At 37.6% G+C, this 17,168-nt stretch overlaps 1 protein-coding gene across 3 annotated transcripts in view; it reads right to left on the reverse strand.

The window, feature by feature from the left end:
• Window positions 1-17,168, reverse strand: part of PLXNB2 (plexin B2) — a 146,288-nt gene that overhangs the window by 12,558 nt on the left and 116,562 nt on the right. For all 3 annotated transcript variants that reach the window (XM_075208916.1, XM_075208915.1, XM_075208917.1), the window contains 10 exons: window positions 15,828-15,976; window positions 12,524-12,641; window positions 10,515-10,651; window positions 8,512-8,679; window positions 4,429-4,549; window positions 3,592-3,822; window positions 2,561-2,737; window positions 1,745-1,881; window positions 840-940; window positions 16-245 (listed from right to left, as the gene is read on the reverse strand). In XM_075208916.1, the coding sequence (XP_075065017.1) occupies window positions 16-245; window positions 840-940; window positions 1,745-1,881; window positions 2,561-2,737; window positions 3,592-3,822; window positions 4,429-4,549; window positions 8,512-8,679; window positions 10,515-10,651; window positions 12,524-12,641; window positions 15,828-15,976 (1,569 nt within the window). The remainder of the gene's footprint in view (window positions 1-15; window positions 246-839; window positions 941-1,744; window positions 1,882-2,560; window positions 2,738-3,591; window positions 3,823-4,428; window positions 4,550-8,511; window positions 8,680-10,514; window positions 10,652-12,523; window positions 12,642-15,827; window positions 15,977-17,168) is intronic.

A 17,168-nucleotide genomic window follows, 5' to 3' on the forward strand; every position in this document is an offset into this window, starting at 1 on the left:
TGAGCCAATACTCACAATAGTCAGAAAAGATTTGCTGTTGAGGAGGTTTGAAAATTGGTTGAGTGCCTGCTCTACAGTATGTCTTCTGCCTTCTGGAATATCCAATTTCCCAGTAATCATTACATCTTTCTCTCCATCCTTGGAGGGCCAGAAGAAAACCCTGTCCGTGTACATTTTGTAATCCAGAACAGGAATACCAGCTTCATTGAGGTCACTGGTTTGGTCCTCCATCTCTATCATAAGATCTGAAAACAGACAGGCATACAGATTATTAAAATAGAGAGACATTCCCTTTATATACAGAATGTTTAACATACAATTAAAATGGAAAGTTAACATGAAATGGTTAGTTTTTAGGATGATGAATAAGATAATGGTAATTGTATAACTATTTATATAGAGCCAACATATTACGCATTACTTTCACATCAGACCATGCCCCAGTGAAGCTTACAGTCTAACTGAAATACCAGCCAGCTTATTTACCAGTATATTGAATATACTTAAAATTGACAGTATACCCCCCCGATTCCCTCCTACCCCCAATCAAATCCCCCCCTTACACAAAATTCAAAACCCTGTACAAATTTGTTGTTTCTCCTCATCTACACACTAGCTTGTCCAATTTTCAGCTGCAAGACATTAATAAGTCTTGAACCTTTCACTGTACTAGGTTTCCATGTCAGCCTATAACAATTGTATTTTGTCCTTGGACTCTCCGACTGTTCTTTCTGTAATGTGTTTTGATCTTCTATTTTTTATACGGTTTGAAGATGAAAAGTTAAAAAAATAAATTGACAGTATAAGACAGTTCCCCAACAAACCAAGTTCATTTTAACCTGTGAATTCCTTCTTGCAGCGATCTCGGACACTTTCCTCTAATCCCTCCAGCTGCTGTTTCACTTTTTCATACTCTCGCTCAGCCTGCCGACTCTTCCTCCTTCAAATATAATGCCATAAATCAGACACTTCTTCTAACACATATCGCTAGCAATAACCAAATGTATATTACTTTTACTACATGTCATAATGAGGATTTTTTGTGTTACTTATGCTATATGCTTTATAGGCATAACCCCATCCAAATAAAGTATCATTAATTGAAAATAAATTACATTTTAAAAAAAAAAGTACACCACCAATAAAATGTGCATTTCTCCCATTTAGTCCCATAGCATAAGTTATATTGGTAACTGGTTATATCCAAATGTTTCCATGGAGGAGATCTGGTAATGGCAGCACATGGGTTACATATGTTCTTGCAGTTGCTATATGACTCATTTCAGGTGTGCAACCAAATGTATTCGATTCTGGCCAATTTGTGTGTCATATCCGTTTCAAAAGAATTACAAATGCAATAAGGACTGGCTGTTTTGAAAGAAACTCTTAAACCTAACACATTTCAAATGTGCTATAGACATATTTGTAGCATACAATTACTATATTATCAATACTTCTTACATTATGTATTGTATTGTTGGCCTAATCTTTATTTTGGTTAAAGAAACAGGACAATCACTTGTTTTAATGCAATAGAAACCCTTATGTTATGTATCACCCCACTCAATTTTCTGACCGCAAGCTTTGGGCAAGCTCCATTAAGCAGATAGCTCTTTTTAATGTGCTTTCTTCCAACATTATGCATAGCTGATTGGTTAATATGAGTCTATAATCCAGCCCTAGCTAGCCAGGTCATGAAGATACAATGAATCCCTTTCTACTTGAGAAAACAGACAATACTTACCGGTAGAAGTAAATAGAAATAGCTATAATTAAAATCATTGGTATGACAATCACTGGAATAATTATGTTTAGAGGAATTGCTGGGGTCTGCCCGTATTCCACTTTTCCCAAGACCCATTCTCTGTTTCCAAACTGGACCTAAGCAGGACAAAAAAAAACCAAAAAAACACCCAAAATAAAGCAATGTAAACAAGTGCAGGAAAATGTAATAGGACAGTCTTTAAAGCCAGCAGTCTGTAACTCGGTGTTGGTGAATCGAGAATAGTGTGGAACAGTGTCAAGGTGCTAAAAACCAACATGGCAAATATAGTGACTAGCATTTTTATAGAAGAGTAGCAAATAGAGATGTGATGAACACTGCGGACAATTGAAAAACTACTGAAAACATCATAGCGAAAATGGCATTTGTAAGTCGCTAATGGGATATAAGTACTAAGGATAGTCTGCAAACCTATGTGGCACTTAAACCAGTTGTTCCTGAATTGTGCTTGCTTCAAGCATAAATGAATGTACACCTAGCTTTTCCATTGTCTTATTAAATAGACCTAATATGCCCTATGATCTAAATGTTTTCAGTTGGGTATAATGGAACTGCAATATGTTACATTAGATCCTTTCCACAGATAGTCTTACATGCATGCCCACATTTACATACAACACAGATTTGTGGTGCATCAAAGTATAAAGTCCTCAAAAGAAAATTTAATCCACATGATGATTGAGGAGCATAAAACTGGCAAATCAAAAGTAGTCACATGCCTACATAAAAGAGACATATACATGTATGTTTGGGGAAAAAAAAAAAAGTAGAACGTACTGTGAACTCAGGCAAGTTGTCTGCAGTGTCCCTTTTGTGGCGTCTCCTGGGTTGAGGTTGCACTTCTGGAGGTTCGCAGTATAAATCTGTTGCAGTTAGTGTACTTATCTTGCAAATGCCTTCCCCAACAAAAGCTTTGGCCTCTGGAATGGTCATTGCTGCATTAAGGTCTTTTCCCTATAGAATGAACAGAGCAAGTGAGCAATTCAAGCAGCATGATAACAGTAAAATATGCTGGTGATATGGCTGTCATTTCTATTGCAAACTGCTTTCATTGCCCTATCTGTATATTTTGGATGCGAGAGTGGATATGGTGTAATGTTGCTGCATGGTAGTAGCAAAAGCATGTAAAGTAGGGAACTGTACTCAAGGATGGGTCTGTGACTTTGCATACAATAGGGATATTGTTTTGCAGCAAATTATTTGGGTTCCTCTGGGTACTTAGGATCAAATGCACATTACCAAAATGTTTAACGTTCCTCACGTCTGGCCCTCAGACATATTTTAATGGTAAATTCCTTCCTGGAGTGGTAGTGGATATCCCCAAACAAACTTAGCTGTCCTGCCTTTCACATAAGGCTTTCACTTATTTGATTACTTGACATAACTTAAATTAATTTATTGCAATATGTCTGTTTATGCCATTAACCTGTAGTAGTAGGAGTTAGGACTGTCAGAAATAACTATGACATGACTAAATAAAAATGATGAACACTAGGGGGCACTACAAGCAAACTATATAATAACCAAGTGGCAGTGCTGGACTTTGTATATAGTTAACCATTCCTTTTTATTTGATCCTAAGAATACCTTGTGATTTGGTGCAATGCAGAAACAAGACAGCATTTTATTAAGTGAACAACAGAATACCCGGAAAGTTCTTCTAATTTTACAATACAATACACAACTCCAAACAACAAAAAACAGACCGCCACTGAGCTAAATAGAAACTATTTAAATGGCACATACAAAAGTTCATCATATATGTAACACAAACACTATCACCTGACCAATCCAATGCAACCAGTTACCTTGGCATTGATTAGAATGTTCACTTGCTTCTTGATCCCATCTGTAAAGTTATCAAAAGTGGGATCATTGACATAAGTGAAAGAAAGTTCAGTTGTTTGCAGAGGTGTCTCAAAACCATCCATTTTAATCACAGCAATAACCTCAGAGTTCAGGTAATTTTCCGGTACTTTAGGAGAGGAGAATATTATTACTGAGTCATTGACTTTCTCAAGGATGTCTTGGTGTTCTATCTGTGAAGAGTAAGAGAATAATGCTGACCTCTTGAAAAACATACTGTGGATAACTTTACAGGGGTAGGAACTTTTAAACATGGGGAAAAAAAAAGTTAATTGCTACCATAGAATTACAAATTGTGAAAACTGAAAGTTAACATTTGGTTATTGAAAGAGCAGTAATCACATGGAATATCATTTTAGGGCAAATACTGGAAATTAATCTAACAATGCAAAAGACACATAAGCACCATACAAAAAATATTTTTTAAAAATGGTAAGGTTAGATATTGGTATGGCTTTATAAGTGAAGGCACACTTCTTAGTCAGCCAGTGCCCCTTTCACTGTGTGTGAGTGATTCGGCTGTTGAGTGTCTGGACTTGTTTCTATGACAACAAAAAAATTGTTATAAAATAGTGAAATATACTAAAGTTGTAAACCAAAATGGTTTGGTTGGTTATGAGTATTTGTGTCTGTTCAGAAGAAGTGTAACAACTGTAATGATCATATTTATCCTAAATTTGGATTTACTGCAATTCAATTCTAAAATATGTATTCTATTACACTGATGTTATTATAATAATCAGTTGAAATATATGTTTTAGGAAGACCAAGTTACTTACTATTTGAAAACCATGTCCATCCAGCTGTCTCTTCTGCCTGTTTGACCGCCATGAGGCCACCATGCTGAAACTCTGCACAAGATTAAATCCTTTTCCAGTAATGGTAATATTTCTTCCTCCGCTAAAATAATTAGAATAATATAAAACTCCACATGTGCAAATTACAGTCATCATTTACAAAGGTGACATCAACACTTAGGGCTAGATTTACTAAGCTGCGGGTTTGAAAAAGTGGGGTTGTTGTCTATAGCAACCAATCAGATTCTAGCTATCATTTTGTAGAAGGTACTAAATAAATGAAAGCTAGAATCTGATTGGTTGCTATAGGCAACATCCCCACTTTTTTAAACCCGCAGCTTAGTAAATCTAGCCCTTAATCTCTACTGATCTAAGTACATTGAGCCCTTAAATCATTATACGGTCAAGTCCATAAATATTGGGACATCGACACAATTCTCATATTTTGGGCTCTATACACCACCACAATGGATTTGAAATGAGACTAACAAGATGTCCTTTAACTGCAGACTTTCAGCTTTAATTTGAGTGTATTTACATCCAAATCAGGTGAATGGTGTAGGAATTACAACGGTTTCTATATGTGCCTCACACTTTTTAAGGGACCAAAAGTAATGGGACAATCGACTCAAAAGCTATTTCATGGACATGTATGGGCTATTCCCTCATTATTTCATCATCAAGTAAACATGTAAAAGTCTGGAGTTGATTCTAGGTGTGACATTTGTATTTGGATCTCATATTGAGTCGACAGCAACAGATTCCAAAGAGCTGTCACTATCAGTGAAGCAAGCCATCATTAGGCTGAAAAATCAAAACAAACCCACCAGAGAGATAGCAAAAACATTAGGTGTGGTCAAATCAACTGTTTGGAACATTCTTAAAAAGAAAGAACGCACCGGAGAGCTCAGCAACACCAAAAGAACCGGAAGACCACGGAAAACAACTGTGGTGGATGACAGAAGAATTTTTTCCCCTTCACAACAGTTGGCCAAATCAAGAACACTCTCCAGGAGGTAGGTGTATATGTGTCAAAGTCAACAATCAAGAGAAGACTTCACAAGAGTGAATATAGAGGGTTCACCACAAGATGTAAACCATTGGTGAGCCACAAAAACAGGAAGACCAGATTAGAGTTTGGCAAACAACATCTAAATAAGCCATTACAGTTCTGGAACATCCTATGGACAGATGAGACAAAGATCAACTTGTACCAGAGTGATGGGAAGAGAAGAGTATAGAGAAGGAAAGGAACTGCTCATGATTCAAAACATACCACCTTATCAGTGAAGCATGGTGGTGGTAGTGTCATGGCGTGAGCATGTATGGCTGCCAATGGAACTGGTTCCCTTGTATTTATTGATGATGTGACTGCTGACAAAAGCAGCAGGATGAATTCTGAAGTGTTTTGGGCAATATTATCTGCTCATATTCAGTCAAATGCTTCAGAACTCATTGGACGGCGCTTCACAGTGCAGATGGACAATGACCCGAAGCATACTCCAAAAGCAACCAAAGTGTTTTTTAAGGCTAAAAAGTGGAATGTTATGCAATGGCCAAGTCAATCACCTGACCTGAATTTGATTGAGCATGCATTTCACTTGATGAAGACAAAACTGAAGGGAAAATGCCCCAAGAACAAGCAGGAACTGAAGACATTTGCAGTAGAGGCCTGGCAGAGCATCACCAGGGATGAAACCCAGCGTCTGGTGATGTCTATGTGTTCCAGACTTCAGGCTGTAATTGACTGCAAAGGATTTGCAACAAAGTATTAAAAAGTGAAAGTTTGATGTAGGATTGTTTAGTTTGTCCCATTACTTTTGGTCCCTTAAAAAGTGGGAGGCACATATAGAAACCGTTGTAATTCCTACACTGTTCACCTGATTTGGATGTAAATTCCCTCAAATTAAAGCTGAAAGTCTGCAGTTAAAGCACATCTTGTTTGTTTCATTTCAAATCCATTGTGGTGGTGTATAGAGCCCAAAATATGAGAATTGTGTCGATGTCCCAATATTTATGGACTGTATATGGTGTGTCCAAGAGAAGGAAAACACTCCAAAATGAATAATATGGGTAGAATATTAGAATAACTTGAATATAAAGAAGAAAAAAAGGGACGACTTATGTAAGGTACTTTTAAAATAGTTCCCATGCTAAATATTAGTTATTTACCTCTCCCATACCCAGCAATCCCAACATTGTTCAGGTAGTGTACACATATTACGCATTGCTCAGGTCCCAGTCTACATAGCAAAGATATAATCGACCGGCAGATCTACTTTTCCATCAGTCTTTCCTGCCTCCCTGCTACACTAGAGAGCTACTTTGAACATACTGAACGTTAAACTGGTTCATGTGACAGCACATTATAGTGCAATGTGCAGCTGGACAGTAGGAGACACACTACACTGCAGTGGCGATCGTGGCTATCGCCCCCCCCCTAGCAGGGACTTGCTGCCGACGGCTGCACAGTATGTGCAGGTCCGTTTGGCAGTGACAGTGTGCTGCCCAGCTGCTATGATTGTGTTTTAAACACAATCAGAGCAGCCGGGCAGAACGGATAGGCACATACTGTGCAGCCGCCGGCAGCCTTTGATGTAAAAAAGGGGGTGGGGCCTAAATTGCCCCCCCTAAATCGCCCGGGGTATAGCAATTTTCTAGATCCGTCCCTGCTACACTGTGCATACAGGTGTGCTATCGGTGAACTTCTTCAACTGTGCTGGCAAAATAGTCAAATCATTGCCACGTAGATGATCAGTACTTGAATTCACGGCTCAGTTAGTTTAAATAAAAAACAAGATTAGCTGGGGTTGTATAACGTAGGGGGGGTTATACATATTATTTTATTCAGTGTTCTGGTTCCTCTCGACGTTACAAGCCCCCTTTATGTGCAAACTTGAATTTTGGAAAAGTCTTCTGCCAAGAGTATCAACTTTTTTCTTTTTTTTTATAGTTGCTGGAGGTTAGGGAATATTTCCTGAATTGCAGGGGTTCCAGACATCAGTTCCGAACCTTTGGGATGTGTTGGGCGACGGGATTATCGCTGTTCTTAATGGGGTAAAGTATGCACCTACGTACAATGTAGTTTACAAAGCCTTCTACATTGTACATAGGCGCATACTTACATTACACCATTAACAGCAGCAATAATCCCGTCGCCATGGTGAATGACGTCATGAAGGGGAGCCGACTTATTACTTCTTCGTGACTGGTTCAAGTCGCTTTCAACAGTAGTCATCGGTAAGGAGCCCTTTGCAATCATCATGTCGTGGTAAGTGTTGTCGGGGTATTCGGCATCGATATGCTGTACCCCACCCAGTTATACATGGTAAGGGAACACCACCCAAAAATACTAATTACTGTATTTTAATAATACAACTATATATAATACATAGGGTGATTGATTGCCTGGTGTGGTGGATACTTTTTTGCTAGAACTTCAGTCTCGTTGCACACCATCGATAGAACCTCTGAAGGTCCTTGGGAAGTGAACACTGAGCATGATTGATGTATTCTAGGGTGCAGCAACTAAAGGACCTGTAGAACAGTTGAAGGCAGAGCTTCTGGACTGGTGTATGAACTCCATGCTTCTCCAAGATAATGCCTTGGAAGGAGTGGGGGGGGGGGGGTGCAGACAAAATGTTATAAGAGCTGGAGCTCTCCTTTAAATAAAATCACTTTTGTTACCAGCTGAAGTTGATTGGGGTATAAACTAGAGATGCACACACATACAGGATAAGCATAACTGTTTCTCTCTACAGTTCCCCATCCCTCTATGTGAATGTATATACACACACAAAATTATATGTATATGCACATGTATAAATATACACACAATCCCGTTCACTAAAAATGCAGGGAAATCACAATGCATTCAAAATGCAAAGCTGTTCTATTCACAAAACACCCATTTACATGCCACACAAAGCTCATTCACAAAAGCTTATTGCTCTGTGTAGGAGTCAGACCCAATGCATTTCAGAAAGTGGACAAAAAAAGGGTATTTGTCTGTTAGAAGTGCATATTTACACAGAGATTTGGCTTTACAATGAAGGTAATAATTACCTGGCAAAACTTCGATCTGGGCTAAACTGGTGAATGACGGGGTTTCTTTTGTAGGAGAACATTCCAGCTTCCTTCACAGTGTCATTACCAAAATACAACTTTACTTTGACACTACCTGCCTTCAGAGCTGGACTGGTACGACAGACTATTTCTTCACCAAACTTAATGCTAAAAAAATAAAAAAAAGGGAAAAAAGAAGAAACCATGTCAGGAGGGCGGTGCTAAGAAAATGATACTCCTCATTGAACTGTTTGAAGTACACATTGATAACAGTAAACGAGCATTAAGCAATGTATGAGTGTGCATCCTTCGGTTCCAAATGCAGAAAGGCACGATTCACACTAATATAAGTGGCTGCAATATTTCTCCACACACATACCTGTGCACTCTGGAAGCCTTTCAGACATAAGATACAGCTCACTATACAGAACTACACATTGTCAGAAACCCCACAAAATATCACCAAACACATAGGGTAGATGTATTTATAATGCAGTGATACATTTAGTAATCGTCTCAGTCATTTACTAATATAGGCTGCACATCAGCACTAAATTTGATTTGGTGGAAATGGATGATTTCAATGTAAAAGATGGACGGTAACTGTAAGGAATATGGCAGTTAAGGTAGAGAGAAAGCTGATCATGAGATCTTGCATAACTCTTGTCTCATTGCAGTCTCTCTCTTATGTCCCCCCTCTGGTCTTTTACAAAATTGTTCACACAATATTGTTTGCACACCCTCTATATGTAACTGATGTTACTATCATGCGCAATTGTATTCATGTATTTGTTATTGTGCTTTACTGCTTTCATGCAGTGAAGATCTGTAAATGAACACATACATGTATATATAATTTATTATATATCTATATCTCTATATCTACATATATTATATATCTATATCTATAATTATGAGTTTAACCTGACTACACACTTCACTGTAGCTTTATTAAAAAGTAAAAAGTATTTCCTCCCCTGTTACAATTTCATGTAAGCTGAAAAAACTAGATGTGTCCCCCTCTACATCAGCCAATAAAGCACAGACAGTGCTGTTTGATTTGCAGAGGTGAACATTAGTTTGAGAAGCATTGGCTGAAGTTACTTACAATTTAAAGGGAATTGATGGGAAATCATGGATCATTTGTTGCTAATCACTGTATGTCTCTCAAGCCAAATTGGCAAATCTCTAATCAAAGCTTCAGAATACAACAGGGACAGCTGGAACAATTTGGCATGTTCTCCTGCACAGCTTGAAGCCATAGGTTCTGGTGAGTAGCAGCAGTCCAACTTAGCTATTGACCCTCCCTAAAGTAAATAAATTATGCAGTGTCTATACTTAAAATAGTACAAATGCCATATTGAGCACAGACGCTACCCTTCATTCTACTTCCAACCAACTACTAAATTTCTTTCTGAAAGCCAAACAGACTTGTTGCTTTACAGCCTCTGTAATAAAAAAAACTTAAAGACTGAAATTAATTATATTCTAGGGCAGAAAGAGTTAAAATATTTACAAAATGGTCCTAAAAGAAGTGTTTCTTATGAGACATACTACAAGAAGAAGCAGCATCCCAAAACATTTTACTTACCCATTAAATCTGTCAGATGTGCTCATTATTTACAGCCCTAATTAGTGAAACATTTTAAACATATCTTGGCAGGCATCTGATGCAAATCCAAGACCCTATTGTGGAACACCCTAAACAATGCACTAATTCCTCTGCTCTGTTTACCCAGCACTTAGAGAATTCCCTTCCCTACTGATTAATTTGCAAGTTCCATTCAAGATTCTGGGACTCTTTGCAAGACTATGACCCACTTAATTTGGCTATTGATTGCATTATACATTATTCCTGGACCACATGACCCAGGCTCCCTGCTGTATCAATCTACAAACTTCAATTGACTGCTACTTTGGTCAGAACAAATTATGATCAGGTACAGATTGTGCAAACTGACAAAAAAAGAGCATAACAGATTTTCCTTTTAAATAAGACATACACTTCACAGCTGTTGTCATCAAGAGAAGCACGGACATCACTTTTGCATCCAGTTTCTAAATTACTTCCAGTGATCGTTATGTATGTTCCCCCAGCAAGCACACCTTCAGTTGGTTTCAAAGATGTAGGATCCGGTTCCTGAAAGTGAAAATAAAGCCACAATTTCTTTAAGTATAGATTCTAATAAACTACACGAGTACATAATCTGACCTGGTGATGGGAGAACAATATTTACAGGCTACTCAAGCAGTAATGGATTATACAGTAACCAGAGTCTGGGGTGGCAGCCTGAAGTCCCACCTTACACATTCATGGTACAAGTTTGACTATATTACAGCATGGTTCAACATGCTCCTTATGTGTTTTCATTCTATTGAAATATTCTATAGTGGATTATTGCAAAACGATCGATGTGTATTTTAAAACACTTGGATCGAGCCACTAAAGTCACATGTGGCTTGTAGGCAAAAAACATGTATAGAAGGAGACAACTCAATATTTAAGCTCACATGTCAAGTCACAATAATGTTTTATAAAACCCTTATGTATAGTAATGTGGTGTATTCTGAAAACTAGTTAATATGCTAAAAGGATAATCCAATGATTTCGTAACTATTAAAAGTGGAACAAGTACCTCAAACTACCACAATATCCCCCCTGTTCTTCTGAACCAATTATATGTTCTGTTAAGAACTTTTAGAAAAAAAGTTACTATTCAACCTGATTCAGATCCTTTAAATGAAAGAAGAGCAAAACAGAAGGTTTGAGCAATCCCAAAAGGGCAGATGTCAGCTTTGATCTGAAGCTACTGTGCCAGACTGCATCAGAAATTCCACACTTCCTGTATGTACTAGGAAGGGAGCCAAGAGAAGTAGACAGCTTGTTGGTACCCCCATCTGAAGCTGACAGTACCCTCTGACACAAAGGAAGCACAGAGCTCTGATCGCAAGAAGCCTCTGTAGTGGTGTCAGCATCAGTCTGCAACGCACAGTCTCATTTGCATTGCCTCTAGTTATGATAGGAACTTGGGAAGTGTTACGGCAGCTGAATCTTGATCATCACAGATCAAGTCCTGTGGCATTCTTAGGTGCCGTTTTCATCAGCATTATTTAAAAAAAAAAAAAAAATCAGAAAAAGGAACTTTCATCTGCTTAAATTTTAGAATACAATTCCTTTACAAAATATTCCCATCTGACAGTAGTTCGCCTATTATCACAAATGTTAAATTCAAATGAAAAAAAAAAATTAGTTGATGCAGTAAAAACACTGTGGTAATGTTGTGGGGGGCACGCTACGATGAGCTGGCTGCAAAATCATTTCAAAGGGTTAAACAGCACTACTTGATTGCACTGAAGATTAATAAATTAGAAACGGAGAGTTAGAATAACCTTTAATTATCCCACAATAATTTGCTTCTCATGATCACAACAATTTCCACATATTTATAGCGTTCACTTAAATTGTACAAAAAAAAAATTAAAATAAAAGTGACTATTGGTAGATTTGTTCCATATAACATGAGCTACAAAAATAGAAGAGAGAATGAGAAAATATTCTGGGGGTTTAATCAGTGTTATCCAATAGATGAATACCTTCATAAAGAGCAGACATAGCAAGTGTATCCATTAAAAAAAAAACAAAAAAAACTTTGGACAGTATATTAGACAGAAAAAGATTCAAACTAAAAATGTTAAACTACAGTCAATAATATGTGGGTTTAGAATAGACAAAATCACAAGCCTGTGTGTGCATACCTGCTGCTCTGGTTGGAAGGATCAAAACCACAAAAATATGGTTTCCAGCTGTGACATTCACAATGGTGAAAAGTGAGGGAGTGCACACATGTGTACAAACAATATAGAAACAGCACTTTTACAGCACTATTTGTCCGCAGTTCCCAAAACACGAACTTGTGAGGTCACCAAGTTATGGGGTAAAAATTAAAATCAGACAGTATGATCATGTAGGCAGCTAACATGAGGAAAGTGAATAAAAAAATCCTTCATTTACCTGGTACGTAAAAGAATGGCTGTCTGGCGATTCTCCATACTTGTTTTTTATTGTTATTTCAACTTTCCCTGGTTCCCCTGCTTGACCTTTAGAAGCACGTCCAACTTCGCACACAACCCTACGGGTAGATACAGAAAGTCACTACACCAATTCACAGCGGAGAAAAATATTTGTCTGGTCTAAGTAAGAATTTGTGTATAATATGTACATTCACACACATATACAGTACATCTGTCTACATACAATGCACACGAGCGCAGAGACCAATGTAAGGGAAATGTTTTAACACAATATAAACAAAAGACATAATCTGGAAGTGTTAATTTTCATTGCTAGCATAGAAACTCTGCATAAAAAAACTAAATAAGAGTGTCAAATTTGACAATGATGATCTTTTGGAGAATAATTATAATTGAAACATTTTTTTATTTTTATATTAAATGTACATACTTGAACAACATATGCATATGGAAAAGTTGTATAAATGCCCATGGAATGTGCCCACTACACTCACTGTCACACTAATCTGGACCACTCAAGATAAATACTATACAATGCTAAATATGGCAATGAGGAAATCATTTTACAGCACAGCCTTGAAACACCTTATTTATTACAACTAGCTCATTAACCACACACAACTCTACCAGCGAGAGACGGCACTTTCCACTTTTAGAGGTGTTAGAATCCAGATCTGTGTAGTGTCTCACACTCTGAAATGCTGTAAAGTTATTCCCAGCAGAAATCAAGATGTGTGCACATCCATTCCTGGATATATACTAAATTATTCTGATCCTTCTTTAACACCTCTCTTCTTGTGACCTACGACTGCTGCTACAAAGGAAAGCCCATGAACTACTGCTATAATGATTTAGCTACATCAAAGGATGGCACATAAGCAATACAACCCATATCAAAAGCACCAGACAGCAGCTCCACACAGAGCACCCGACATTTACAGAGATCTAGCCAAGATATATGGGATCATTACTGCTTTCCAAGCCCTATAGAGAAAATAGCACAAATTATTGCAGCAAAGCTCTACTACTGAGGCGACTTTATACAAACTGTATGAACAGGTATGTATTATGTGTATATACTTCAGTTCATCTTGCTTTCTGTTCTTATTTTGCCAGGGAGTTTGTTTTCCACTCACATTCCCCCCCTCCCGTGGTTTGATTAATATGGACAGCAGAACATGAATCTGATTAGGCGCTTGATATATACTTGGTGTCAGAATAAAAGCGTGCCATTTCACAATAATAAGAGTACACTAGCACTGTGCTTTTAAAGGGATAACCAAACTGAAATGTATTTTTACAGTATACCACTGCCCTTTAGAGTATGATATTATAATGGAGAACACCAGTATCTACCTATAACCACGATCCAGCACTGAATGCAACCGGTAAAGGCTCTGCAAAGTCCTGTCTGTAATTTGTTATAATCAGAGCATTTCCTCTTCCGCAGCTTTATACCTCAATCTTATAAACGCTACCACACAATCACACATTATAACAAGAAAAAGGTGTCAGGGGAGCTGAAATTCAGAAACTCCACCACATGATGTAAGCATGCCAGCTTATACTTGGGACCCGTGAGACGTACAGAGCCTGTAGTAGTCGGTGTTGGATCATGATTATCAGGTAACTATGGCTAGCTAATAACACTAAAATACGGTACTCCCTGTGAAAAGTATCCACATCTTTTTTTTTTTTTTTTGCAATGGCCTACTTTGTTCTCCATGTTTAATTTATTGGAGAAAGGGGACTCTCCAGCTTGTTTCTATGCAGCAGTAAAACAAGAATTCTGGACTCTATTATTCTGTTAATTCACATTTTTTGTTTAAAATGAGAAGCGACAGCACTTGCTATTCTTAATTTCTGTTTGAGATGGTCTTTTTAAACCTTAACAAGAGATAATTTTTATCATGATGGAATATGGTATACATGTATAAGTAGCATGAAGCACATTTGCAGAGTGAATTGATAATTATACAACTTTTAAAACTAACAAATATACATGTATTAATACTTAACACTTACCAGACTACATTTTTGGCCCACATTAATTGAAGATAATGAAAAATGCATACATAACAAAAACACACACGGTATATATAGCAGCCAGTTTAATGTTTCTTCATGTCTGGTGCTTTGAGATGTCATGTAGTCATTTCCTAACATTCCGCACTAGAGGACATTGTACAGATCACCATAAAGCATTGTTTCAGAGGCAGATTCTTCCAGACAATTCTGTTTGCCAATTCTTAGATGAATAGTCATCCAGAAGCAAAGGACTCACAGTTCAATAGTCCAGACTGACTGTAATGTCCTTTCGACCCAGAAGAGTCCATAACCTACAGAAAAGTGGGTCTGGTATTGTGGGTGGAACAGATCTAACCAATGTTTTGACAGGTTTGTACATATTCTGCGTTTTTTAAATATTGGGAGGTAAGCAGCAGTAACAATGACACTTTCATGGGTCCAGGAATTCCATGGGTGCCTTTGCAGCGTCTCTTGCCATGAAACGTATATTTTGGAACAAAGTTGATGGAGGAAATGCACTAGTAATCTATTGACAAAGATCTGTTCTAAACTGAAATATCGTTTTAAAACAAACAGAAAAAAAAAAAACAAGCACATTTGGAGAATCAAGCCTAAAATTTTCTAGATTAAAATTAAAAATTATCCCTCAACTTTCTCCAGTGCAGCCAGGCATTTCCCAAATTCATTAACCGTGCTTCTCACAGTGTAAGAGGAAATGCATGCTGCGTGGCATTATCAAACAGCAGCAATTAGTTTTTATTCCTTTCTGGTTTTCGGAACCTTGCGGATTATGATTTGGGATAGCTGGTGCTCTAATGTGCTTCAAACTTGTGACAGTCATAGTCTGATCACAGTTACCGTGTTGTATAAACTTATTAAACATTTAGGGGGGGGGGGGGGAATTCAATTAACTGCAAAGTGTCACCAGGGCCTCGCACTCTGGTGATCCTAACATCACCAGAGTCTCATCACACGAGGCTCTAGCTCTACATTGCTTGAATCTGCCCTATAGTACTCTGTGATGTCCATGGCTCAGTCTATCTTGGGAATTGTGGGCAACATACACAGTTCCTCATATGTACCCTGGAGGGTCAGAGTGATGGTTTGTTCTATCAAGACCCTTAACTTAGTTGAGCAACAATAACTCAAGTAACTCCTCACTGGTGTGTGTGCATGAGGGATGCAAGAAAACAATGATGTTAGTTACATATAATTATTCTTATTACTTAGATCAGCAACATAGCAGAAATAGTTACCTGGTAGAAACAGAATACTTTGCTGGCTGGAATATACATTGCTCGCCTGCAACTTTAATGTCTTCCACATCACTAGGCTTTATTCCCAAATTAGATCCCATTATAGTCAGCAGTATACCTCCATTTAATGGTGCAGATTTTGGCATAAACTAAAGACAAAAAAAAAAACAGGACATATTTAAATAGACAAACTGAATGCAGGAACAAGTCCTATTACTTTACTCAACCTACTCCCAAATTTTCTAAGAAAGGGTTTTATGACAAAAGGTACCTGAGCTTTGTACGCACATGAGATATTGCCATTGTAAATTCAATATAAATATTGGATGTACAAATCTTTAATAAGATCTATTTACTTTATCTCTACTTATACCTTCACTGACCCACTAGACAATTTGCAACCATAAATCAAACTATACCACATATAGCTTGATAAATACTGTGTACTGATGTTAAGTTTTCTGAATGTAGTTACCAGCACTTTTAAATTTACACTTCACCACTTAATGTAAATCATGGATGACAATTTTCCTCCAGAGCCTCCTATGAATCTTACTTGTGATACATCACAATGCAAACGCTTGAGGGTATGGCTTTGTGACACGGCATGTGTCACATAACTAGCAGGCGGGATGTGACATTATTTAGGTTGTAGCCAGGCCCGTAAAGGATCGAAAATATGATAGGGGCGTCAAAGAGGTAGCATATACAAATAGCCTCCTTAACCCCCTTCAAACTGAAATAGTTGTTTACTCCTTGTCTACACTATTTTGTATTTGTTTTTACAGCTTTGCTTTTAATAACTAATTTTTTTGGAATAGAAGATATTTTTCCTCCAAAAGACATACAGGTGTCTTCTTTTGGAAGCACATTGATTATAACTTTATGGACAGTGGATAGGGAGAAAAGCATAAAATAAAAAAAAATAATCAGACTTTCACAAAGAATAAACTAAACTGTAAATGTTGCAGTTTTTTTGTTTGTTTTTTTGATTACTGTCAGGTTCTCACTACAGCTTTTACGTACTTTGAGCAATCCTAGAAATTCATCTTGAAGTGTATCCATCGAGTTTTCCCAACTACCAAATATGTGTACTTTACTTAAGGATTAAGACATACACAGATATGCTTAGGAAGTAGCTCTCAGCATTGGTTTGCAGCTACAAAGTAAGTATAGTAATTGTCTTGTAGTAAAATAAGCTAGAACGACACAGACAAATTAATAATACAGAGTTGTCCAGGCCTTGCTTCCTGGACAAATTGTAATAGGCGGATAGGGAGAAACCTCTGTTAACCTACAGGGAAGTCTGGGCTAGGGGTAGGTGTGATGATCCTGGAAAAA

Source organism: Mixophyes fleayi, chromosome 4 (assembly GCF_038048845.1).
Source record: "Mixophyes fleayi isolate aMixFle1 chromosome 4, aMixFle1.hap1, whole genome shotgun sequence".
NCBI classification, from domain to species: Eukaryota; Metazoa; Chordata; class Amphibia; order Anura; family Limnodynastidae; genus Mixophyes; species Mixophyes fleayi.